The sequence below is a fragment of the Brassica napus genome, chromosome C1, assembly GCF_020379485.1.
Source record: "Brassica napus cultivar Da-Ae chromosome C1, Da-Ae, whole genome shotgun sequence".
NCBI classification, from domain to species: domain Eukaryota; kingdom Viridiplantae; phylum Streptophyta; class Magnoliopsida; order Brassicales; family Brassicaceae; genus Brassica; species Brassica napus.
The window spans coordinates 17,787,349-17,813,234 of NC_063444.1; the positions used below are offsets into that span (position 1 = coordinate 17,787,349).

Sequence of the window (25,886 nt, forward strand, 5' to 3'; positions counted from 1 at the left end):
AACACAAATACATTCATGTCTTCGTGAGGAAGCAAGTTGGACACGTCACCCACCGCTCCGAACAGTCTTCGACTCCGACGATCACCACCGTCAATGTCCGCCGTTCAAATCTCATGCATCTGATCTTGATCCAAAACTCCAGCTGTTTCACCTTTGTCGCCTTAATCTTCCTCTTCATCGGTTATGCTCAGATGCTAGAGAAGCGCAACCCCTCTTCATCGGAAAACCAGCGCGAGGATATTAAGACCGCCCACTCAGGACTGATGGCAAAAGGATATTGCTGATATTACTCCCTAGAAACAGAAGACAGAAGAGATTCACCAAGAAAAGTAAGTGAAGGAATAAAATCAATTGAAACCGGTGAGACGCCATTAAATCCAATCTAAGATCGGAATTAAAAATCAGTCTTAACCGTGAGAAATATATTACAAACAAAACCCATCCCGAAAGACTGAAACTTTAGTAAAAAAAAAAACTGAAACTTTATTTAATCAACTTCAACCGATGAAAGAAATATAAACTTGAAGGAACTGATCGGAATATTGAAAATCACAACATAAAGTCGATCATAGATCGAAATATATAAAAGAAAAAACAGTCGGGCTATGGTCGGAAGAAATTACGATGTACCAGAATCGCTCTCTTTCTCTCTCTCTTTGAAAGATAGAGATGTGATCAGAAAGAAAGAGGCGACTTATGCCCCGTGATTTGATTTTAGGTTTAAGATACACGTAATTTAAGGTGAAGTAAAGTCAATTTATTTTAGTTGGTTTAGGAAAAGTTTAAGACGACAGTTTAATAGGTCAGTGGCATTCCGTGGTAATTATTTAAAAAAACTCAGGGCTAAGTACTAAGTGTACTTCTGTTTTAATAGTTTAGATAGGTCAGTGGCATTTCGTGGTAATTATTTAGAAAAACTCAGGGCTAAGTACTAAATGTACTTCTGTTTTAATAGTTCAAGATTGTATGTTGACTTTTATTTTAATATTGACTTTTATGGTATCTAAAATAGTCTGGTGAACAAAAGCTGAAGTTTATAAAGAATAATTTTTAAAAATTGAGAATTAAAATAGCTTAAACGGAAATTCAATATCGATCATGCGATACAACATCAACATAGGGTGGATGGAGAAATCCAAATGCCTCAAACGGTTCTAAAGATTTTGTGAGTTGCAATTATACTTTTGTCAACAATACACTATGTCATGTCACATGAATGTAAGTCTTCTCTCTTTAAAACAATAATATCATGTAATATTGTTGATAACAAGGAATCTTGGACTCAATATAGAGTTTTCAAGACACATGATCGTCATGGTTCTCTTCCAAAGGAGATTGTTAGTCATCCTTTTCTCCAAGAGCTATAAGTAAATCACAAATACAAATATAATTAGATACCATTCCAAACTAATTCAAAATATTACTCCTAATTTGCAATAATCAAGCCAGAAACTTCTTATATAGATCAATACTGGCAGAACTGGAAGTCTTACTTCTTTCCAAATGTAAGCAAACAAGTCATTATTAAAAAAATCAGTAAAAAAAGGTAAAACATCTAATTATATAAAGGAGTGTTTTACTCCCTCCTCATTGTGACACATAGGATTCCTGCTAGGAAAGTCACTTCGTATCATTGTGCCACGTGTGCCAGTATTACGAAACTCATCGTTTCATTTATTCGAAGTTTCTTATTGGGCTCAGTTGTTGAGTTTGAATTGTTTGGGCCTGTATGTATTGATAAGAAATAGTCGTCCTCGCCGTCGACATACTCTGTCTGAGTCCAAGCGTAGAACATGATAGAAGCGGCTTAATCCAAGTGCTGTCTAACTCTCTTATATTATTTGACGATCTGAAGGCTGTTTGTCGAGTACCGGTTGAGATACTCATGAAGTATTCGCCTCCGTTTGAGATTGGACCGCACTTGAGATCGATTTTGGTTGGGTAAAGACGGGAACGGGAGATTGAACGGAAGAAAGCGGCGTTGAGAACGTCGGGGACGGTGTCGAGCGGGTTGTAGGGTTGTAGAGTGGAGGATGGAGAGAGTCATGGTGGATCAGCTGGAGTGTTGGGTTTGGCAAGCGATCTTGAAACATATTGTGCCAGGGCACTTGGAAGATTCATCCATTGCTAACAAGAGTCTACCGAGAAAAGACTCTATGGAAAGGCTTGACTTTGTGAGGACTTTGTTGACTGATATAGGCACCAGCCTAACTTTTTATTGAGTTTTTGCTTTATGTCCCCTTATAGATCCACATTTGTTTGTCTCATTTTGAACATGGCTCTGGCTCTGTAGGAATATGTCTTCTCCTTTTGCTTGAATGTCGTGATATTCCAATTCTAGGCGTTTGCCTTGGCCATCAGGTACTTATGTCTTCTTACTTGCTAATATCTATTAGCTTTCTTGGCTTAGTTCTTGCACAGTCATGAAAATGAGTAGTTTATCTCTCTCTCTTTCTCCGTTATTTTTGTGAACCAACCAAGACAACATTCTTTGACAGGCACTGGGTTATATCTATGGAGATTATGTGGTGCATGCCCCGGAACCAGTCCATGGACGATTAAGGTATTGAGGTTTTGACAATACAAGGATTTTTCAATGCTCTTTATGTGCCTTTTCTAGAAATGAATTTTTGTCAGCTGAAACAATTCATTTTTTTTTTTAATTTGGTCATTTCTGCATTATTTTTTATTTCTCAGTGTCTTATAGATATGCTACTCACCATTTTCATGTACTTCATGTAGTGGGATTGAACATGATGGAACATATTGTTTTCTGGTATTACATCCGGGAGAAACTCTGATTTCAAGGCAGGTCATCTACTTTACTACTCACACAAACTGAAACACAAAGTTATTCAGAGTTTTAGTAGAGGTGTGGGGATGTTTAACGGCTGATAACCGAATTTAGAAGCAATGCATTGCTCTCAAATCACTTACCACCTAAGGTGATTTTCCTTCCACATCTGCCACATGCATTCATGTTCTGGTGTAGAAGTCAGAGACGTTGAACACGATTTAGAATCTGCCATAGTTGATAACGTTCAGTTGTCATTGTAATGATCACTTAAAGTTATCAGTTGCACAACATATGAGAGAAAAGGATATTTTTGGGAAGAAGAACTTGAAGAGCCGCTTTTGTTTTATTGCCAATCAAGTTCTCAATATGTTATTAGGAGTTATATTTTTTTTCCTTCCAGCTTTTAGTTTGATACATGGCTTCTTAGATTCTGTTTGTTGTATAATCTCTATGAGTTTGTCGCTTACATGGCTTAGACAGTAGTCGAAAAATGAAAGAGCAATTATATTGTAGGCCACTACAGCAAATAGTTAACGTTATATACATAATTTATGAGAGATATATTTTGCTTAATGGTTATAATTGACCATACTTGAGTAAGAAAAAGAAAATCAAGGCGTGTGACAATGCTTTATTCTATACTTCTATCAGGTTGAGAACAATAAGCCTGCGTAATAGATGGATGATATAATGACCATGCAAGCTCACCTATTACGTAGATCTAATTGATGTTTTACTTTAAAGAATTTTTCTTTCTTTTAAGAATTTCTTTGTGTCTATATATTCATGAAACTTGCCCTATCAAGAGCGAAGCTGGGGGATATTGGTAATTAAGCCTATACGACTCATGGTATACCCTACCAAAATGTCACTAAATCTCTATATATTCATATTAAACTCTTAGACAACTCACATGTAGTATTGATCCTACTATAGTTAGTAGCAACTTGTGTGACAGTTAAAACAATGAAGCCTTTATTTTTATATATATCAAAGAAAATTCAAAATAAAAACGATATAGGTTTAGTATTTAAAAATTATATGTTCATTAGTAAAGTCATTGTAAGATGCCATTCAAGCCTGTTTTTCAAGTATATAAAAAATTATATGTTCATTTGAAAGTTTATTTGTCAAGTTCTTTTGTACAAATAACTTTAGTACAATGTTTCGTAAGTCTTATGTGGTTTCGAAACCAAGTTTCTCAATAATACAAATTTCCATGTTGAAAATGTGGTTCTCATATCCGTTGTGTTCAAGTTCTAGAAAAATTAATGATAAAAAGATAAGAATGTTGTAGAACTTAAAGAAAAAGATGAAATCCTATTTAGTAAAGAAGATTATTCAAGATTGATATAATAGAATAAGTAAGAACAGGAGATTAGAACAATAAATAAAGGAGCTTGACATATTTAACATGGATCAAATTGGTTATCTGTTGACCAAAAAATATTAGTGTCCAGGGTCGTCTCAAATTAATTTTAGACCATGTTCAAAAAAATTATTAATCGTATATTTTGTCAAGTAATTTTAAAATTTAATAACATTGTCTGATTTTTTTAATTATAATTTCTAAATTTAGCATTATTTCTAAAATTTAATAGTCTTTTACCATAATTTATCTATATATTTTAAAAAATTCTTAAGCTTTTTATTTTTATATTTCGGGTCTTGTTCGACCGCTCTACTTGCGCGTGCTATTAGACGGTCCTGTTGGTGTCAATATTTTTTTATTCTATGAGAAAAAAAGCCTCACTTGCATATCATGCATTGTTTTCTTTTAAAAAAAATGTCAAAGTACATATTATGCATTATCATATGACATCCAATGACAACTATAATATAAAATTTTAACCACAATATATAATTTGTTATACTTTGTTAATAACTATTTTGTTCAAGAAAAAAAACAGTATTATGTAAAAACGATTATGACCATTTTTCAAAATTGATTATATATATATATTGGAAAATATAGATGGTACAAATAAATCAAAATATATGTAGGACAGGTTGAAGAAAAAAAAACTTCAAAAGAAAAATGTTCTAAAATTATAAAAGCATTGGTTCTATAGTTAAAGTAAAATTTAATTTGTGTATCTTTAACAATTATTTTACATTAAACATAAATAAGCAAGATAAAAAAAATTAGACCATAACTAAGATTTAATTTATTATTTATTCATTTTGTTTATTGTGTTATACATAGCTTTTAATAATGAAAATAATTTTAAAATAGCCTAAAGGCATATATTTTATTACACATATATATATATATAAATATAAATACCAAACATATAACAAAAATTATACGAAAATTCCGGGCGTAGCCCGGGCTGACCTTATTCAGTAAAAAAAGTAATTTTTTTGTGCATATTTATGTATTATGTTGATTTCGTTTCTCCAAATGCAACATAATTTTGGGAAACAAGTTAGCTGGTAAAATCTCCAAAGATATTGGAAACATTACTTCTCTAGAAAGAATGTGAATAAAGCTTCTTCAATCTCTTTCGATTGATCTAATTTTGGTTTCATTTGATTTAGTTTTTGTTTGAAACTGTTAGTTTAGTAATTTGAGCTTGTCTGCAAACACGCAAGAACAAAATGTGCTTGAGGAACTATCTTTATGTTGGGTAATATGACAACTTTTTAGGAGAAAATTGATTATTCTTTTATTTTCAGTTAATTCTTTAGATTTTGTTGCAACCTTTGTCTCATGTTATCTTAAGTAGAGCTTTTCTTTCTTGGTCTATAGTTATATATCTTTGAAAACAAACAGCCTTTCTGGGTTATTACATCCAACGCTCAAGAGTTTATCGGAACTTCAACGACTATATTATATCAAAATTTGAGTTTTTCAAATTTTTTAAAAGTCTAGATATAATGTTAATGATCGTTTGCTTTTTTTTTTTTGGTGCAAATGTTAAAATTCATACCATTTTTGAGTTTTAAAATGTTGCAAAGCAACTAATTACAAGGAGCAGAAATAAAATAGAGAAATAAAAATCATACAAGGAGGTTAACTAAAAGGATCAACAAACCAAAAGTACAACTCGAGCAACGAATGTGCCTGAGAGGGATCCCGGGGAAAAGAGAGTAGCCTGTCACGCAGAGAACGATCAACCAACTTGAAAAAGGCCGGAGGAGGAAGAGACACATTTCTAAAGATACGAGCATTACGCTCCCGCCACAAACCGTAGATTTTCACCTGCAAAATCAGCTTGAAAATCACTTTAACCTGAGAGGAATAAGGATCTTGAAACTGTGAGGACATAAGCACTGCTGCTTGGAGATGAGCAGGAGGTGATGAGATAAAAAGCCTACAGAACTTGTTCCATATCTGAACCGCGAACGGACAGTCAAAGAACAGACGGTTGTGGGATTCAAGACCATCAGCACAAAGAACACAAGAATCCGGCACTTGTAAACCCCAAGACAATAATCGATCTCTTGTTGGTAATCTAGCCAACATAGACAGCCATGTAATAAAGGAACAACGAGGAATTTCCTCCTTGAACCACACCACTTCAAACCAAGAAACAGTTGGAGAAGTAACTCGCAACCTGTCCCAAGTAAAACGAGTTGAAAACTCAGAAGTAAAACCACCAGATTGACCCCTCAAGCGGTAGGTATCAGAACAATTGGAAGGAGAAGGGACACTAGTGGTTGACAAGACAACCTGTAACATGACCGCTTCTTCTGAACGGGCTGATGGAAAGAACCAGTTACCATTTACCACTGCCTCAGATACAGAAGCAGAGATAGGAATCTGGAGTTGGCGGGTGCCTGATGAGCCAAACATAGTGCTTAAAGGACCCAATTCTGTCCAGTAATCATACCAGAAGGATGCATATTGACCATCACCCACAATACATCTAAGAAACTGGGGTATGAGATTCTTGAGCTGCAACATACCACGTATTGTAGGAGAAAAACGTTGAGAGTCTCGTACAAGCCAATAATTTTGATCACGAAACCGGTTATGGGACAGCCACGCAACCCATAAAGATCCGGAGTTAGAGAAGAAGTTCCACAGTCTCTTCAGTCTAAAAACCAAGTCATAATCTTCAAGCTGCCTGAGGCCAAGACCCCCCTCCGTTTTCGGCCTACATATATCAGTCCAAGAAACTCGGGCTCCAACAGAGGAAGAAGTAGAATTCTTCCAAAGGAACGATGCACACAGGGAATCCACCTTTGCGTAGAACCGCTTAGGGAGGACGAATACCGAACTCCAAAAGTTCAGCATACCATAGATGACAGAGTATATGAGCTTCACTTTCCCCGCAAAAGAGAGACATTTAACAGTCCATGAATGAAGCTTAGAAGTGATTCTCTCTAGAAAAGGTTGGAGAGTAGCCATGTTTATCTTTTTTGGGTCTAACAGAAGCCCCAAATACCTCGTTGGAAAGGTCCCTCTCCGAAAACCCAATAAGTCAGCCATGACCGATGCTTGAATATCAGGATATCCTCCAAAAAAGATCTCAGACTTAGCATTATTCATATCCAAACCAGACCAAGATTTGAAGGTAGCCATAACTGATTTAATACCATTGGTAGAAGACCGAGAGCCATCAGAGAAAACCAATAAATCATCCGCAAAAAGCAAGTGAGTAAGACGGGGACTGGAACATAATGGATGCAGCCGAAAGGAGTTATGTAGCTCAGCTCTGTTCAATAACCTAGAAAGGACTTCCATAACCATTATAAACAGGTAAGGAGAGATAGAGTCACCTTGCCTTAACCCTTTCTTTCCTTGGAAAAACCCAGCCAGCTCTCCATTTATAGCGACTGAAAACCTCGGGGAGGAGATACATTCTCTAACCCAAGTAGTAAACATCTGCGGAAAACCTTGAGCTTGGAGAAGCTTGATGATGAAGTCCCAACAAACGGTATCAAAAGCCTTTCGAATATCCACTTTCAGCATGTCACTCTTCAAACAAGTATTTTTGTTATAGTCCCTGATCAATTCCGAGGCTAGCAGAACGTTTTCACCTAAGCTCCTACCCTTCAAGAAAGCTGCTTGGTTTGGGCTAACACATTTCTTAAGGATCGGTTTCAGCCTATTAGCAATTATCTTAGAGATAACCTTGTAAACCACATTGCAGCAACTGATAGGCCTATAGTCACCAAGGGAGCACGCTTCTGGTTTTTTAGGAATCAAAGCGATGGATGTTGTGTTCAAGTCTTTGAGAAATTTCTCAACCCTGAAGAATTCACCCACTGCAGCGACTACATCACTCCCCACAGTGTCCCAAGAGGTTCTAATGAACTCCACAGAATAATCATCAGGTCATGGGCTCTTGTTTAGCGGCATAGAGAAAATGGTTCCCTTGATTTCGCACTCGAGAACATTTCTGCAGAGATAAGCTTTTTCCAAATCAGAACACCGGAAGGGAAGAAGATCCTGAATATCCGAGAGAGATATCTTAGCTCAAACAAGTTCACTTGGGAGATTCCATCTTCATTTGCAAAACTGATTAGCTTAAGAAACTTGTTACTATCCTCATTTAAACAAGTTATATTTTTCTAATCTCGTAGACACATTGTGATTCTGTTTTCTTCTTGGTACTTTACACATGCACGCATATAAGTGACAACCATTTCAAAGGAACAATTCCATATTTCATCGAGAAGTGGAAAGAACTCAAGTATATGTAAGACCTTTTTTTTTAAGTCTTTTTGTCTATTTTACCATTCATCTCATCTAATGACTATGATTGCCTGAATGTTTGTATGATTTTGGGTTCTCCATTCAAGTGACTTGGCTGGACCAATGCATACTTCTATGGTTACTTACGTATAAACAAAACGACCATATAAAGAATGCTACAAATATCATATTAACATTGATAAAATAGTAAAAGTATAACTTATGAATAATTTAATATATAAAATTTAAAATATGATTAGTTATCTCTGAGACATTATTCAAGAAGTGATTTCCATGTGTCATTACCACAATGATTTTGATAGAAAAATAATGACATGACGTATAAACAATGATGACATAGCTTAAAAACTAATTGTGACATTGACATTTACATGTTGATTTATATTGTCATAAGTTTTTAAAAATATGATGATAACTCATAGATCATCAATACTATAATAATAATTAACAAAAAATATAATAGTTGAAATACAAATATAATAACATTTTACAATTTCAAAATATTATTTAATTCAATTTTTGTAATTATATAATTTTTATTGCTAAAAAAATATTTAAATTTTTTTTTTAATTGTAATTTTCTAATCCCAATAACACTGGGAAAATTTCATCTTCATTTGCAAAACTGATCAGCTTGAGAAACATGTTACTATCCTCATTTAAACTAGTTATATATTTCTAATCTTGTAGACCCACTTTGATTCTGATTTTGTTCCTTAGTACTTTAAACAATGCATATAAGTGACAACCATTTCAAATGAACAATTCCAGATTTCATTGAGAAGTGGAAAGAACTTAAGTATATGTAAGACCGTTTAATTTTTTTAGTCCTTTGCTTATTTTACTTTTTTTCTCATCTAATGCTTATGACTGTTTGAATGTTTGTATGATTTAGGGTTCTCCATCCGTGTGTAATTTGTTTCAGCTTGCTGTAAATCTGCATTCATAAAGTAGTATTAAGAAACCGATGGTTCTCTTTGACCAGAATCCAAGAAACAGAGGTGATCTAAGTTTTGGTGAATCCAAGAAACAGAGGTGATCTAAGTTTTGGTGAATATATAGAAGAGAGAAACATCAATCAAACAAAACATATTTTGCCATTTTACACTAAAATTTTATGATTGCTGTAATTTTTATGTACAAAAAGGGTGTTTCAGACGATGTCTCTTTCAGGACAAAGCATGTTTCAGGTTCTTCTCGGTCTCTTATGTAAAAAATAATTAATCAGGTTTTGATCGGCTTCCATTCCGCAACTCTTATTGATTCAACAAAGAATCTTCTTTGGCATTCACGTCCTCTATTCTCCAGTTCCGTTCTATGCTCTTTGGGTCTGCCGTTGAAAAGTGTAAGATCTTGTTATGGAACTTGGTCAACGTCTGCCGATGGCCAATGCTTATGTATGTAATCCCAGCTGACTGGATTTGCTGGTAGAGGTGTGCCTACGCACGCATCATGAGAAATGAATTGGCACTGTTACATACGAGATATTATTCTAAAAATGAGAGGAGAAAGCACCCAAGTAAGTACCTCATTAGCTTCATCCAAAGCACTGGTGGATTCATCAAGGAGAGCTAGCTTCGGCTGACACAATAATAACCGTGCAAAGGCAAGGCGCTGCTGCTCGCCCAGTGAGAGCACACTGGACCACTCATGAAACGAATCAAGACCACCAAAGCGATCCACTATATGTCCAAGACGAACATTCTTTAGCGTCCGCATCAGATCATCTGTTGTTGGCTTCTTAAGCTCATCCATTCCATCGTCTCTTTCACTGCCACCATCCATAGTAGTAGTAGTAGTCCAGGCAGGATAAAGCAATTGCTGACGCAGAGTTCCTAGAACCATATAAGGCCTTTGTGGAAGGAATAAAACGTCTCCCGGACTTGTATTAACTGAATTTTCCAGAGTTTGAGGATTGAGGTAGAAGGTGATTCTTCCTTTCCCTGACCTCCAAAGACCAGCCATTGCTCTTAGGAGAGAAGTTTTACCACTCCCACTAGGACCCATTATCTGTTAAAATATGCCATTTAATACCTACCTTATTTTAGCATCTATGCTTGAAACCAGAAAATAGTCAGTCAAAAAAGGTGAAAACTTAACCAGTAGATGATCCTTGTCATATATATGTGCAGTCAAGTTGTGAACTAATGTGGTTCCATTCGTTGGTGTCTGAAGAGTGAGCTCCTGGATCTCCAGAAGCTTTTGGTTCTCAGGTCGAGACTGGAGTGAAGAACCATTGGAATCTACTAGCAAAGAAGACCTCTCCGCACTCTGATACGTCAGCTCAATCTCGTCCATGGTGTGAGAGGTGATGTTGTTATCCAAAAGATCATCAAATTCACCTGAGTTGTAAACAAGTCTTTGATGCGTAAAAAGGCTAATAATCCCAAGGTGCAAAAAAAGAGTCTTATTACCAAGTCGGTCAATGACAGCAGAGAAGGCGCTGATAGCTTGAAACTGATAAACAACGAGGGAGAAGTCTCCGAGGATGTGATTGAATGCAGAGACAGACTGGTTAATAACACCAAACTCAATTTTGCCAGAGAAAAACATTGGGGCAACAAGAGCAGCAGGAAGAATCTGAATGAGGTAGCGGTACCCATCCGTGAAGAACTCTAGGTTTCTAGATGCTATAAGCAATTCCTGCAGCACGCGAGACGAATGAACAAACCAAGCTATAGGGATAAGAGAATCAAGGGGTGGGTAAAGGTTACAGTTAAATTATCAAAAGCGCTTCTGAAACGGTCGAGTAGAAGCTGCATTTCATTCTGCTCGCCTCCGTAGAAAGCAATGGATTCAGCATTTTCCCTGACGCGGACAAGGTTGTAGCGAAAGTCAGCCTCTTTCTTCTCTTGCATAAAGTTGAGATTCACTAGTCCCTGAGAGAGAAGGGAAATGGAATTAGTTTAATAGTGCAAGCAAGCAAAATGATGAAAGAAAGAAGTGTAAAGTATACCTTGCCGAGAAAGAGACTGATGGCAGTTCCGCCAAGGGAGTAGAGCAAGAGAAGGAGAAAGAGGGGAGGGTAAATTGTGAAGAGGATGTTGCTGAAGGAGATGAGGTCGATGGTGGCGCTGAAGAGAGTGAGGGAGAAAGACAGGGCTGTAGAAGTGAAGGAGCTCAGGTCGTCAACAATGCGCTGATCAGGATTGTCGATCATGGATTGGGACTGAATCTTGTAGAAGGTTTGGTCTTTCAAATAGCGCTGGAGGTAGTGTTTGGTCATCCAAGACCTCCATCTCAGTGATAGAGTCTCTTTCGCATAATCTCTCAGCACAAAGAACTGGCAAAAACATGTATTTTTTTTTTTTTTTTTTTTAAAAAGAAGAAAAAGAAGAAAAAGAAGAAAAAGGGGGTTCTCACCGGGATGCCGCCGGCGAAGCCACAGAGGTAGTAAAGCAACTGCTTGGTGAACTGCTCTTGGTCCTTGTCTTTGAAACAAAAAGAAAGAAAGAAACGTTAAGGAAGATAGATAGATAAAAAGGAGAGTTTGAAGAAGAAGGATAAACGTTACTGGAGAGAGCATTGTAGAAATCACGGCCGAGGAAATTGAATCCGACGCTGATTCCGGTGGTGGCCAGAGTTAGAGCGAAGACGGCGGCTAGACGCAGCCTGGCCTGGTCTTTATCCTCCGAAAACCAGTAAGGCGCCGCCACTTTCCAGAATCGCTTCCAAAGAGCCCTCAACTCCGACGCCTTATCCGGATTACGAGGTGGTTGCGGCAGCAAAGAGGAGGCAGCGGAGACGCTTCTTCGGAAACGGGAACTTTTGCTCCGATGCGTAGTTGATTCATGGCGAAGCGGAGGACGAGGAGGGACATGTAAATGGCGGAGGTGAGAACAAGGAGTGGGGAAAGGGGGAGCTGTTATCAAAATCATCTGAGGCTTTGCTTCGTTTTATGGGATGCAGAAATGAATTGTTTTCTAATGGACTTCCGAACATCAGCAGCATTTTACTCAACTTTTTTCAAACTATGAAAGATTTTAATGGTAAAAATATTTTTAATCTGACGATGATGATTTTTAATGGAATTCTTTCTAGAGTAAATGTCCCGCGTAACTTGATAAGGTAAATTCTCCAGCCATACAAGACCACATAAATCTAATAAGATAAGTGTTGGTTGGTTGGGAAGGAAATGTGGAATGTTTTCCTTTACGTCTATCCCTTTATAAAAATAAAAAAAAATAATAGGAGTTCAAACATTTCAAGTGCCTCAACTTCTGCAGTTTCATTCAACGGATGGATGCTTCACAAAATTATGTATGTTACAACACACGACATTTCCAGTTGCTTCATGTACTCGACTCTCTCCTCATCACCACCAGGTTTTCATCACTTGACGCTGTCCTCGTGAGATGGTTGATATCTGGTTGCTGCCATAAAGAGCAACCAAAGCATTTCCAAGCAAATGTAATAAAATCCCTGACTTCATAAGCGAGAGAAGATGTGATGTGACTTGCCTCTTCCGTTAACGGCGAACCTTGGCTAATTGCATGGGAAGATGAAGATGAGTGAGGGGGGGGGGGGGGGGGGGGGGGGGGGGGGGGGGGGGGGGGGACGTTTGTTAAACAGCCATTGTCTAGACCAGAAATGAAATACGAAGTTGGAGCTGAGCTTTTGCAAACTTCGGCTTGGAGTGTCATGCTCTCCTATATGTTGCAGCTCAGCTTTGAACTTAGCTCTTCCATCCGGTTTGTTTGTTAACTTATCGATTCCCTCATTGTGTACGAGACTATATAATATATATATATATATATAGACCCTTCTATTGTACTTAAACCATGCGTAACCCATTGTGATTGTAGCAAAGCAAAACCTCTACAGAAACTAAACCTTAACAGAGTGAAGGATTCTAAGAGATGTACAGATTACGACTGTTATATAAGCAAAATGCGCCAAACAACTAAACCAGACAAAACACTCGGAATGTCGCAGGAACCCATAAAACCAAGAAGCAATCACACACCTGAAACAAGGAAAACCACAAATTCACACAAAGAAAAAAAAGAATGATTTACCTTGGAAAACGACCAATGAGTTCTGGCTTTCTCCTTTGGATGAGAAACAGCTGCGGTAGCTAGAATTGATGTTCCTCTCGGCCTCTCAACTGATTCATGGTCCCTGATGCGGCGGGTAAAGTGAATCAACTTGGCCGTGTTGAATAAGTACTCTGCCTACACACTCTAACCTGGGACAAAAAGGACCAAAAACCTAACTACAAGAAAATATATTGCGACAAGCCCAGATAGAGGGAGACATGCGATCGAATTCTTTTGTAAAAAGACTAGGATTTGGTTTACTCTTGTTTTCTATAAAAAAAGTACATCGAAATCTATAGTAACTGAAATCAGTCATTACCTTTTTTTATTTTAATAAATAAATAATTTTAATAATTTGGCTGCTGATTTATTTATCATTACATCCTGGATCATTAATAAATGGATATTAATAAATTATAGCGATAATATCATAGTTATATTCATCTTGTATGGAAGGCGAAACTGGAGAAAATGTACCAACTGAACTCGGAATTCGTTCAATAATAGCAAAACATTCGGTGGTTTTACTAATTTAAAAAAAAAACCTTTAGTAATATTAGACCGATTCTATCTAAATATATATATATATATATATATATATATATATGTCATATTACTATGTATGAGTAATACCTACATAAGTTCTCAATAAAACACCCTTAGAAAATTTCATGGCAAAATCACTGAATAACTAGGGCATTAAGCCTGTAACTCGTAAATCAAAAGGGAATAAACGGAATTAAGAAGAATGAAATAAGATGAATGGAATGTAGTGTAATCAAAAGCTCGTAACTGGTAAATCAAAATTTTCATGGAATGTTCTGCTTTATATTTTGTTTAAATTCTTTATGAGTTGATGGAATGAGCATTTCATTCTTTTCATGTTAAATGGTAAAAAAAAAATTTGAATTAATGAAATTGATCATTTCACTTAATTCCATTCCAAAAAAGGATAATCCAGTTCCAGCATATATCTATATATATAAAGTATACTTTTTTCTCTTCTTTTGACATGTGGAAGGGAGGTTTGATGACATGTGTCCTCATATTTTTTCTTTTTACATTCTAAGTCCTTATTCTCTTAGATTACTGTAATTTAGCCCAACATTTTCTAATTGTGTATTATCTAATCCTTCTTGCACTAACCATCATCACATAAAGTCTAATAATCTATTTTATTTGTCATTAAAATGCAAGATGAATAAATAAATATATAAAATAATATAAATATATTTTGAATATTTAATTTATTCACAACTAAAAATAACATAAATTTTCATTATTTTATTAATTTTTAACTATTTTATAATATTTTACTTACAAATTATATTTTTATTTTACTATTAAAAATTATAAAATAACCAAACTAAGAAGAAGAAACTAAAGCATACATATAATCTAAACCTAAAACCTCCACAATCACAAAAAAAAAAACTGAAAATGTCATAATAACACTAACTCAATAAGCTGAAAGGAGATCAAGAACGAAAACTAACTTACATCACCTTACCATAGAGTATCTTGGCCAGAACAAGCAGAAGTTAGAGAATGTTAGAAACATAAAATCTGAGACAAAGCAATCCCCGAACACAAAGGAACGCGAACAAACACTAACGCAAAAAAACAAGAAAGCAGGTCAGAAGAAGAATAATCACTGGAAGGCTAAAGTCACCATGAAGCAGAGAGACACATGCCTAAATCAGTGGAATCACAACCACCAGCCAAGAGTTAAGAACCATCTCATAAACTAAAAAAGCATATACAAGGTGTCCCTGCCAACAAATAACCACAAAGTTCTGGATATAAGGGACGAAAACTCTAAGAGCCTAACTTCACACACCTATACCAAGAGAAGGATGGGAACAAGATAAACAAACTGAAAGAGGGAGGATGGAAGGTAAGCACCGAGAAACCAAAGCCTAAGCTTAACACCAGAAACAACCATCTAAGCCAACAAAGCATACACATAGGAAATCACTATCCAAACCTGGATTGGCAAACATAGTGAAAGGGAGAGCCCCCAGAGATGCGAGCAGTGTGATAAAAGCTGCGATGAGAGAACATAGAAGGAAGGGGAGACGAAACAAAATCAGCGAACCACAGAACCGTCCACGAGCTATGAAAGAGAGCATATATGTCATATCACCAGAAACCAGATCTTGAAAACCAAGACGAGCATGGACTTTTGACGGCAAACCAACGACGGGGAAGACAACATCAAAGACGACTAAACTTTGTCCCAACCTAAGGGGATGCAGCTCCTAACATAAGCCAAAATCTAAGGGAGAAGAAGAGTGCCAATATTGACCTACAATGCGTGAGAAACAACCGTACAAATGGGAACTCATAAACCTGATTTACAACAAATATCAGATAATCTCACAGGAGAAGAAGGCGAGGAAGAACAAGATCGCGAAAGTGAGTTTTTTTTGGTGATGGTGAGAAGCATTGCACACCTAAAAGATAAACGAAATACATAGATAGTGACGGCTCGCGATCAAAATATGGGAGAGGGCACAAAACATCTTAAAAGAATAATGTTCCAAAATATATATAAAAAATATAATTTTGAAGTCAAAATCGTTAATCTTAGAATCAACAAATTCATAAAAGCAAGTTACTGAAATTCAATATCATCAGAGACTCACTTCACCACTAACAATTAATATTATGCACATAATAACACATTATTGAAAAAACAATTCTCTTAACAAATAAAGAAAATCACATAATTAGATTATCCAAAATATCATACTTAACAACAATGAAATAATTTCGCGCGGTCTAGTGTCTCCTATATAATATATTTTTACTTTTATTTTGTCGGCTTTGGTATTAGTAAAGTCGCTAAAGGACCAAATGCTTACAGCAAATCCGAGATTAAGTTCGAAAGATCATACAAATTAAAGCCCAAACATTAAAGTTCACAAAAAGAAGATAATGATTGATGTAAAATTTTCATTTGGATTTGCAAGTACAACTTTTGGTCTTTGATAATATAGATGCAACCGGATTCTTAACTCATCTAACTGCTAGTTTGATAAATATATCTAAATCATATTCGTCTGCTACTATGAATATTTTTTAATTCATTATTAAAAAAAATGTGAACTCAAAGAGAGGATGCAATTAACTTAATTTAATGGCTTTCTTGAAGAAGTAACTAAGTAAAAAAATAATTAGATTTTTCTAATTCAAATAGAGAAAGCTGTTATAAACTCAGATCTTTCAACAAAACAAAATAAAAAACTTTCATTTAAATCATTTTAATCATTTTAATCTCTAACTTTTAAAATTGTCCATTTTAAACATCACCTTTGTTGACCAAGCGACTTAAACTGTTCTGAAGATTTTGTGAGTTGCAATTAGGTATGGGCATAAAATCCAGAACCCGAAATTCGAACCGAACCCGAACCGAAAAATCCGACCCGTTATCCGATCCGAAATGTAAAAATACCCGAACGGATCTTCTAGGGTGGTACAAAAAATATACGAACCCGAAGTGTTATTAACCGAACCCGAACGAGTAACTCGAAAAATCCGAAATTAATAGTCAATATAAATATTTTGAAATATATATAAGTATTTCAATTATTAAATTCAATATTTGTGGTAATATGATATATAATAATCAATATTAAAATTTTAATAAATGGTTTAAGTACCAATTAGTAATAAATAAGTATTTTATAATTTGCTCATTGAAATAAAAAGTCTACTCTCTATAAAGCAATACATATTGTTTACAAATAATGTTTGTTTTCATGCTTGATTTAACATTTTATTGTTATTTTATCAATTTTATGTGTGATATATTAATTTTTATTTAATTTAGATGTTTTTCTTTATGTTTTGGTTCAAAAAATTTGTTTTTTACTTCGGTTATATCCGAACCGAACCGATATAACCTGAATTCGTACGATATATGATTAATTTATGGGTTTTAGGACGCAATACCATTTTGAATCGAATCCGAAGTGTTATTATCCGAACCCGATCCGTACTAATAAAATTTTAGTATGGGACCTACGAGCGTAAACCCGAAAACCTGAAAAATCTGATCCGAACGCCAACAGGTATCCGAACGCCCAGGCCTAGTTGGAATTGTACTTTTGTCATGTCGCATGAATGTAAGTCTTTTCTCTTTCTTCGTGTACTATTGTTAATAACATGGAATCTTGGGCTCTAAACAGAGTTCTAACGACACATGGTCGTCTAAGGTTCTCTTCCAAAAGAGCTTGTTGGTCTTCCTTTTCTCCAAGAGCAATAAGCAAATCACAAACACAAATATAATTTTATACCGTTCCAAACTAATTCAAAATTTTACTCCTACTTTGCAGTAATCTAGCCAGAAATTTCTAATATGGATCGATTAACTGAGTCTTACTTCTTTCCAAATATAAGCAAACATGACATTTTTTTAAAAAAAATCAGTAAAAAATAGTAAAAATTCAGTAAAAAAATCATTTTTGTGCATATATATATATGTGTATTATGTTTGATTTCGTTTCTCAAAATGCAACATAATTTTGGGAAACATGTTAGCTGGTACAATCTCCAAAGAGATTGGAAACATTACTTCTCTAGAAAGATTGTGAGTAAAGCTTCTTCAACGCTCAGGAGTTTATCGGACCTTCAACTGTATGAACCTATATTAAAGTTTGAGTTTCTCAAACAAGTTCAGTGGGAAGATTCCATCTTCATTTGCAAAACTGACCAGCTTAAGGAACTTGTTTTTATCCTCATTTAAACAAGTTATATTTTTCTAAGCTTGTAGACACACTGTGATTCTGTTTTTATCTTGGTACTTTAAACATGCATATAAGTGACAACCATTTCATAGGAACAATTCCATATTTCACAGAGAAGTGGAAAGAACTCAAGTATAGTAAAAAAAAAAAAAATTTAGTCCTTTGCGTATTTTACCATTTTTCTCATCTAATGCTTATGATTGCTCGAATGTTTGTATGATTTAGGGTTCTCCATTCAAGTGCCTTGGCTGGAGCAATACCTATTTCCATTGTTACTTACGTATAAACAAAATGACCATATAAAGAATGCTACAAATATCATATTAACATTAATAAAGTAGTAAATTTATAACTTATAAATCTAATATATATCGTATATACAATTTAAAATATGATTAGTTATATGATAATTATTAATAAAATAATACTCCATATGTTTCATTATAAGTGTCGTTTTAGGTTTCGACACACAGATTAAGAAAACAATTAATTTTATACATTTTCTATTAAAAAACACTATTACCTATACACCTAACCATATTTCAACCAATAGAAAAATAAATTGTGCATAAAATTAATAAATTTTTGCATTGAAAATCGAAAAAGATACTTATTTTGTAACGAAAAAAATTCTCTGAAACGACACTTAATATAAAACGGAGGGAGTAGTACTAAAGTTATGTTTTAACTCTTTTGACATGAAAATGTATTGTTCATTTAACTTCGATATGTTTTTTATCATAGTTTATATAAATTTGATATGTTATCATATATATATATATATATATATATATATATTCTTATAATATGATAAAATTGTATATGTTTCCAGTGGCGGACGGGTGGGTAACGCTAAAGAACCTGTTCTTGGAAGGTGAACAATGTATAATAATATAATAAAATTATATATGTCATTTCATAATATAAAATTGATTGTTAATAATTTTGTACCAATAATGATTATATTTTTATAAAATAATAGTCTGTTGATTTGACTATTTTATAGCATTTGATTAATAATTTGAATTGTTTACGAAACATGTTCCATATAAGAGCATCATTAACGGGGTATGCAACTCCCGTCTCTTAGTATTAATAGCAATTAAAAAAAAGAAAATTAGGTTAAATAGGAAGAAATGTTGCTTGATTAGGAGTTTAGAAGAGATGGTCTTTTGAGACACGTGTTGGCTAAAGAGTGTTCATCTCTTTCTCTCTTCCCACTCCGTGTCTCTCTCCCTCTCGTCGACCATCCTCCAAAATCTCTCAAATGATACTCGATGGCGACGATTCCTCCCCAATTCTTCAGGGCAAGTCAAATATATTTCTTCTGTGTGTTAGATTATGGACGGAGGAGGTGGCGACGGTGGTGGTGCCGCGTACAACCCACACACGGTGGAGGAGGTTTATAGGGATTTTAAGGGTCGTAGGAATGGCATGATTAAGGCTCTAACCACTGGTAATATTTGGTTACTCGCTCTTCGTTTTGTTTCTTCTTCTTCCTCCATTGTCGTTAAAAATCTCAACTTTTTTTTTTGCCTTTTTTCGGCAGATGTTCAGGAGTTTTACCGACTTTGCGATACAGGTGAGTGTTACCCTTCAGAGATTTGTTTGTGGGATTGACGAAAGTCACTGTTTTTATTGTGTGTGTGTTTGAATTGTCTTTGTTGGCTCTGTTTTGCTGAGCGTTGAATGATGCATTAGGGGTTTTGATAGTTTCTCTGAATTATGAGCAATAAAGGAGTAAAGTTTTGTTTTTTGTTTGTGGGATTGATTTCCTCCGATGAAAGTCTTTGCTTTTTTTTGTTTGAGTTGTCTTCCTTGTGCTCTGTTTCTCTGAGCTCTTCTTGAAGGCGGAGTAAAGTTTAGATTTTTGAATATTGATTTTCAAAATAATGTCCTTCTGTGTGAAATCTCGTTTGGTAGTGTCACAAGTTCTTGATGAGCAGAAGCTGTGTCAGATACAAAGAAAGCTATTGAGTTGGATCCTACATTGGCCAAAGCTTAATTAAAAAAAGGGTACGTCTTTGTTGTTTCATCTTGATGTATTGATTGAGGTTGGTGAAGGAAAAGATTGAGTTTGCTTTGAATCAGATGAATTGGCCACTAAAGGTTGTGCCTTTGTTTCCTCAGCTACTTGGATACAGCATGGAGAAGAGGATTGTGCCTAGGTGTAACGTAATCAAAGCTCTCATCGCCAAAGGGTTGCTTGGAAGTGAATCCCCTTCGATTCCATGTGTCTTGGCATATACCAATGAAGCCTTCTTAAAAAGATATGTGATGAAGCACGATGATAAGCAGCTTGTGACTTAGTTATTAGCCATCTTCATGAAAGATAGTAATAAAATAGATTAGAAAAGGTATATGTTAGTGTTATCTTCAGGTTGGCATGGTACAGTTGTTAATTATAACGTTTGGTTTATCGGTTTCATCAGGAAAAAAAACATTTGTTATGTTCTTTCATGATTCAGAAACATCATGATGTTTTTTTTTGTGAATCATATTTCATTCATGCAATTAAAACTGGTACATTCATGCAATTAAAATTTATAATAATTTTCTTTTAAGAACTTTTAATTAAGAGTCTTGCAATGGAACATAAAAAAGTTTGAGTTTCTTATTGTTCTCTTAACTTACTTTTACTATTTAAAAGTATTTAAAAAAAATAAGTGCCCCTAAATGGGTCTTTAGGATAATCATGCTCTAAATATCTTATTTATTTAAATTAGATTTTTGTCCAATTACAAATCCAATCAGAATTGAATCACATTTGACACATCAATACACGTCATTGCCACATCATATTTCGGTCAATCAAATTATTATTATTTTTAAATTGTTTTCAATTAATAGTATGATGTATCATTTGATTAAAGTTTGAAACTAATAATTTAATAACACTGAAATTGCAACAAATGCTACTCCCTCAATCAATTTCATATTAAGTGTCGTTTTAAAAAACTTTTTTGTTAAAAAATAAATGTCGTTTTCGATTTTCAATGCAAAATTTATTAATTTTATGCAAAATTTATTTTTCTATTGGTTGAAATATGGTTAGGTGTATAGGTAATAGTGTTTTTTATAGGAAATGTACAAAATTAATTGTTTTCTTAATACGTGTGCCGAAACCTAAAACAACACTTATAATGAAACAGAGACAGTAGAATCTATTAAAATTATGTAACCGATGACTCTAAAAAATCTGGGTATCCGGCCGATCAGTTGGAATTATGACTTAAAAAATACTAAAAAATTAATATATTTAAAATCTCGAATCCAGATCCGGACTTAAAAACAAATATCCGGATTGAAGTCTGGTTTTGACAGATCCAAAATTTCACTACGTAGATCCAGATCCAGACATTTTGAATATCCTATTTTCAGAGCGTAGCTCGGATCGGATGAGAATCCCAAATAATAATTCCCATCCCTAGAACAAATTACATGGACATATAAAAGTTTCAGCGAGAGCTCCCTACAGACCGAAAGCCATCGTCGACGCATTGTTATTGGGCTTAGTGTCTATAGAATAAGCCCAGTAAAGTCTTTACACAATGTGAAGATGGATGAGCGATTATAGTTCGGTGATGATGTGGCAAACTACAGATCGTTGGTTACTTAAAATAACGATTAATCATACTTTCTTTTCGTCCAATCAACGGTTGCCACGTAATCATTCTTGCGAGACGATGACGTGGTGAACAATGTAATCTCTTTCGACTCCGATATTTACCAACTCCCACTCATATTAAATTCAAAATATAATATCTTCTGTTTGTGTTGTTGACATTATCGAGACCTTAAGCGGTGGATTGAATCAGATCTTGGGCGAGAACATGGCGGACGAGAGATATAACCGGAAGAACCCGGCGGTGAAGAGGATTCTCCAGGAGGTTAAGGAGATGAAAGCTAATCCCTCTGACGATTTCATGTCTCTTCCCCTCGAGGTATAGATCGATGCGTAATCTCCAACGTTTCTGTTTCGATTAGGGTTTATCAATCGGCGTTGTTTCTCATTCACAGCTCTTGAAATCGAACTAACAAGCTCCGATCTAATTAACCTTAGCCTTTCTAGCTCCGATTCTTATGGTTGTATGCAATGTTATATCCATTCTTTCGATCTGTGATGTTTAAATAGTTAACATGATCCGTTGTGAACGCAGGAGAATATATTTGAGTGGCAATTCGCCATCAGAGGCCCTAGCGAGACTGAATTTGAAGGAGGGATTTATCATGGGAGGATTCAGTTGCCTTCAGATTATCCTTTCAAACCTCCTTCCTTCCTCTTATTGACCGTAAGAGATTCTTGTATCAATCACGCACATGTGTTTCAGGGAGACTATCTATGATCTCTGATTGAATCTTTTTATGCTCTTGTTTCAGCCTAGTGGTCGTTTTGAAACTAACACCAAGATTTGCTTGAGTATTTCTAATTACCATCCCGAGCATTGGCAGCCATCATGGAGTGGTAAAACTCTACACTCTTTTAATGTCGACCATGCTAAGCAAATGATTACTGATGCATACTATTATTGTTAAGCTTCTGAGAATTTGTTCTTGCTTGTTTGTCAGTTCGGACTGCTTTGGTGGCTCTCATTGCGTTCATGCCTTCAAACCCCAGTGGGGCAATAGGCTCTGTAGATTACCCCAAGGAGGAGAGACGCGCACTTGCCACTAAATCACGCGAGTCACCACCCAAATATGGTTCTCCTGAGCGTCAAAAAGTTATTGATGAGGTATGTCCCCGCTATATCACCCTTCCTTGAGAGCATTTTATTTGAACTTCTGATCCACCAATGTACATTATTCTGAAGGAGCATTTAGCTTCATTTTTAGAGTGCTTTTTGGTTACCCAACATATTAGTTGAACATCTGACTATATTTTTTCTAATTAAACGACATGAACACCTCTTGGCCCGTGTAAGACTAAGTGAATGATTATTCATCCTAAAAGGGTTCAGTTTACTTATTGTGTGTTTGGATTGCAACTATGCAAACTTGTTACGGTTAGAATTTTGTTAGATATGTATACTTTAGATGATGCTACAACAAGAATTGTTGATCTTGAAGCAAGCAAGGCCTAGTTGAAAGTTAGTAGCTTGGAAAAATCATCATTGCCGGAATAAATATAAGTGTTGACCAAAAGTAGTTTTAAGAATCTCATTTGATTTTAGAGACCTGGCGACGTGTTTACATCTTTGACATGGGTTTAAGTAAGGTTGATAAAGAATCTGGGCATAACGTTATATTGTTTATGATTGGTATATGCAGATTCATCAGTACATGCTCAGCAAGACACCTTCTCCGAAACCTAATCCTGAGGAATGTAACAAAACCTCTTCTGCTGATTCGGATGATCAGTCCCAAACCAAGCCGCAGGACACTGAAGCTGCTACAGCCGAACCTGTTACAGCTGTTGAAGAGAAGGTAGTCGATCAAATCGCTGAAGAGGCAGGTCAGACAGTTGTTCCTGGAGCAAATGCAGGGGAAAATGTTGCAGCGGGAGACAACAGAAACGGTTTGGTGAGGCAGAGGGAGCAAGCGACTGTTGCTGTTAGGGCCGCTCAGAGAAGGGGTGATGACAGGCTGTTCACGTGGGCAGCGGTTGGACTCACGATTGCGATAGTGGTTCTTTTGCTAAAGAAGTTGGTAAGGTCAAGTGGTCATGGCGCTCTGTTTATGGATGAGTCGTGAACGCTTAACTCAAAGATTGGGAGATGTGGACGAAGAAAGCATCAAAAGTTGGAAGTATTTATATATCATATGTATCTATTACTTAAATGAAGAAATAAGTAATTAATTATACTAAATGAGTTTGTTTGATAGTGTGCTAAAAACTTTTTCTTTCTGATTTGTTTTGTGTTAATTGATTTCGACAAACCAAGCCACTGATAACACAAACATTTATTAGAAAATGAACAACTCTCCAGCTGCAATACATCCTTGTGCAGCTGCTTTAGGGGATGCTGTATTGCTGTGTGCGATGCCCGTACGGCGTTCAAACAGTTGTTCTTTATTGTTCTTCGCGTCTTGTGATGATAATATAAGTTCATTTGTCATCTCTTGTTCTTTTTACGGCCTTTTAGAATTTTTATAAACCCAACCAACTAAATGCAAGATAGTAATATCTTATCGTGCGAGTAACAACCAACTATTTTACTATTTTAACATGTGAGTAAACAAGCTAACTCGAAATCAGGTGAAATATACTCTACAGCTTAAGCTTTGCCCCGCACGGCTGCAAATACTCTCAACCATGCACGTAGGATATTTCTGTAATACTTTTAACTAGGTGTCGGTCCACACAATAAATTTTTTATATTACTTGTGCGGATTAATATATATGCCTAATAACTTTTTATATGAATATATTTTTTTAAAAATTTATTAAATTAGATATAAATTATAAATTAATATCATAAATTATATTACTTCACTATCCATATTGGCATTTTATTTATTAAATTTTGTTTAAGTTTCAGCTTTTTATTAAAGAGGTGTATATTTTGAATCAAAATCTTCTTTAGTAATAATCCAACTATCATTAGTCAACTTGAATTTAAAATCAATCACTTCTTCGAATTGTGGGTTAAAAAGAATATCACTGAATTTGAAAGCATCGGAAACATTCACAACACATAAAGCATAAACAAAATAACAATACCTAATAAACATCATATATTATCAACAATTTGGACCATAAATAATATGACAAAAACTAAAAAACAAATAAATTACAAAACATGTATTGCTCATATAGTATAATGACACAAATATATATGTATTAAAATTTATTCAGTTAAATTTTACTAAACTAAATATAAAATAAACTCAACTATGATATTATCTCCAGAATTTGATAATATTCATTTATATATTATCCCAAATATATATAAATGATAAATTATCATCTAAATCATTAAAATTATTTATTAAAAATAATGAAACAGACTAAATTCAAGGATAATATGACAATCATCAAAATCACTTTTTAAATAATAATATAGATGATTTATCGAATATTAGGAATTTTTACTAGTTGAATTAAAACTTAGATGATGTGTGCAAATAGATTGTCAAGAAGTTTCCAATCCCTATGAGGGGTTTTGTGTCACCGCTAAAAATAATGACTTTAATTGGTAATATATCTTACACTTAATTTAATTTAACTCTAAAATATTACTACTAATGAATAAATTTTTTTTTTTTTAATATGAGTGAGTTATAATATATTATGGCTTAAGTTATAAGTGAGTTATAATATATTAGGGTTAAGTTATACTCTTTATAAAATTGATAACTCAAAAGTTAAACTAACATCATATAAAAAGATTGGGTTAACATGTGTAAGAGTTGATTTAGTTTGAGTTACGCATAAAAATCAAAAATATTACCAGTCATGAATTAGTTTTGAATTTTTGATATTAGGTTTGAGTTATGATGTATTATTGTTGAGTTACTATTTTGAGTTATATCCTTTGTAAAAGTGATAAATCAAATCTTAAATCAACATCAACAAAAATCTCATGTGTTAAGACTTGAGTTAAATATTTTTTTGGTTTTCTATTAACTACCCCCACGTCCTTTTCTATCCCTTTTAATAGATTAAAAAAATTTATAATACATGATGATAT

The 25,886-nt window shown here is 34.7% G+C and overlaps 2 protein-coding genes and 1 long non-coding RNA gene across 3 annotated transcripts; 2 read left to right on the plus strand and 1 right to left on the minus strand.

The window, feature by feature from the left end:
- Window positions 1-9,543: 9,543 nt before the first annotated feature.
- LOC106367468 (ABC transporter D family member 2, chloroplastic) lies at window positions 9,544-12,498 on the minus strand. Its single transcript, XM_013807250.3, has 8 exons — window positions 11,980-12,498; window positions 11,829-11,896; window positions 11,422-11,748; window positions 11,180-11,344; window positions 10,880-11,108; window positions 10,566-10,807; window positions 9,993-10,475; window positions 9,544-9,904 (listed from the first exon to the last, which is right to left on the minus strand). Exons 1-8 carry the CDS (start codon window positions 12,341-12,343, stop codon window positions 9,722-9,724), a joined length of 2,061 nt encoding a protein of 686 aa, XP_013662704.1. The 5' UTR covers window positions 12,344-12,498; the 3' UTR covers window positions 9,544-9,721.
- A 6,831-nt stretch (window positions 12,499-19,329) lies between these two features.
- LOC106404566 lies at window positions 19,330-20,750 on the plus strand. The gene is made up of 4 exons (XR_001281022.3): window positions 19,330-19,711; window positions 19,805-19,837; window positions 20,179-20,271; window positions 20,386-20,750. It is a non-coding gene; the product is annotated as an uncharacterized LOC106404566 (long non-coding RNA).
- A 1,227-nt stretch (window positions 20,751-21,977) lies between these two features.
- Window positions 21,978-24,103, plus strand: LOC106405315 (ubiquitin-conjugating enzyme E2 32). Its single transcript, XM_013845879.3, has 5 exons — window positions 21,978-22,199; window positions 22,416-22,547; window positions 22,636-22,720; window positions 22,825-22,988; window positions 23,524-24,103. The coding sequence occupies exons 1-5, from the start codon at window positions 22,089-22,091 to the stop codon at window positions 23,944-23,946; spliced, it is 915 nt and encodes a 304-aa protein (XP_013701333.1). The 5' UTR covers window positions 21,978-22,088; the 3' UTR covers window positions 23,947-24,103.
- Window positions 24,104-25,886: the final 1,783 nt, after the last annotated feature.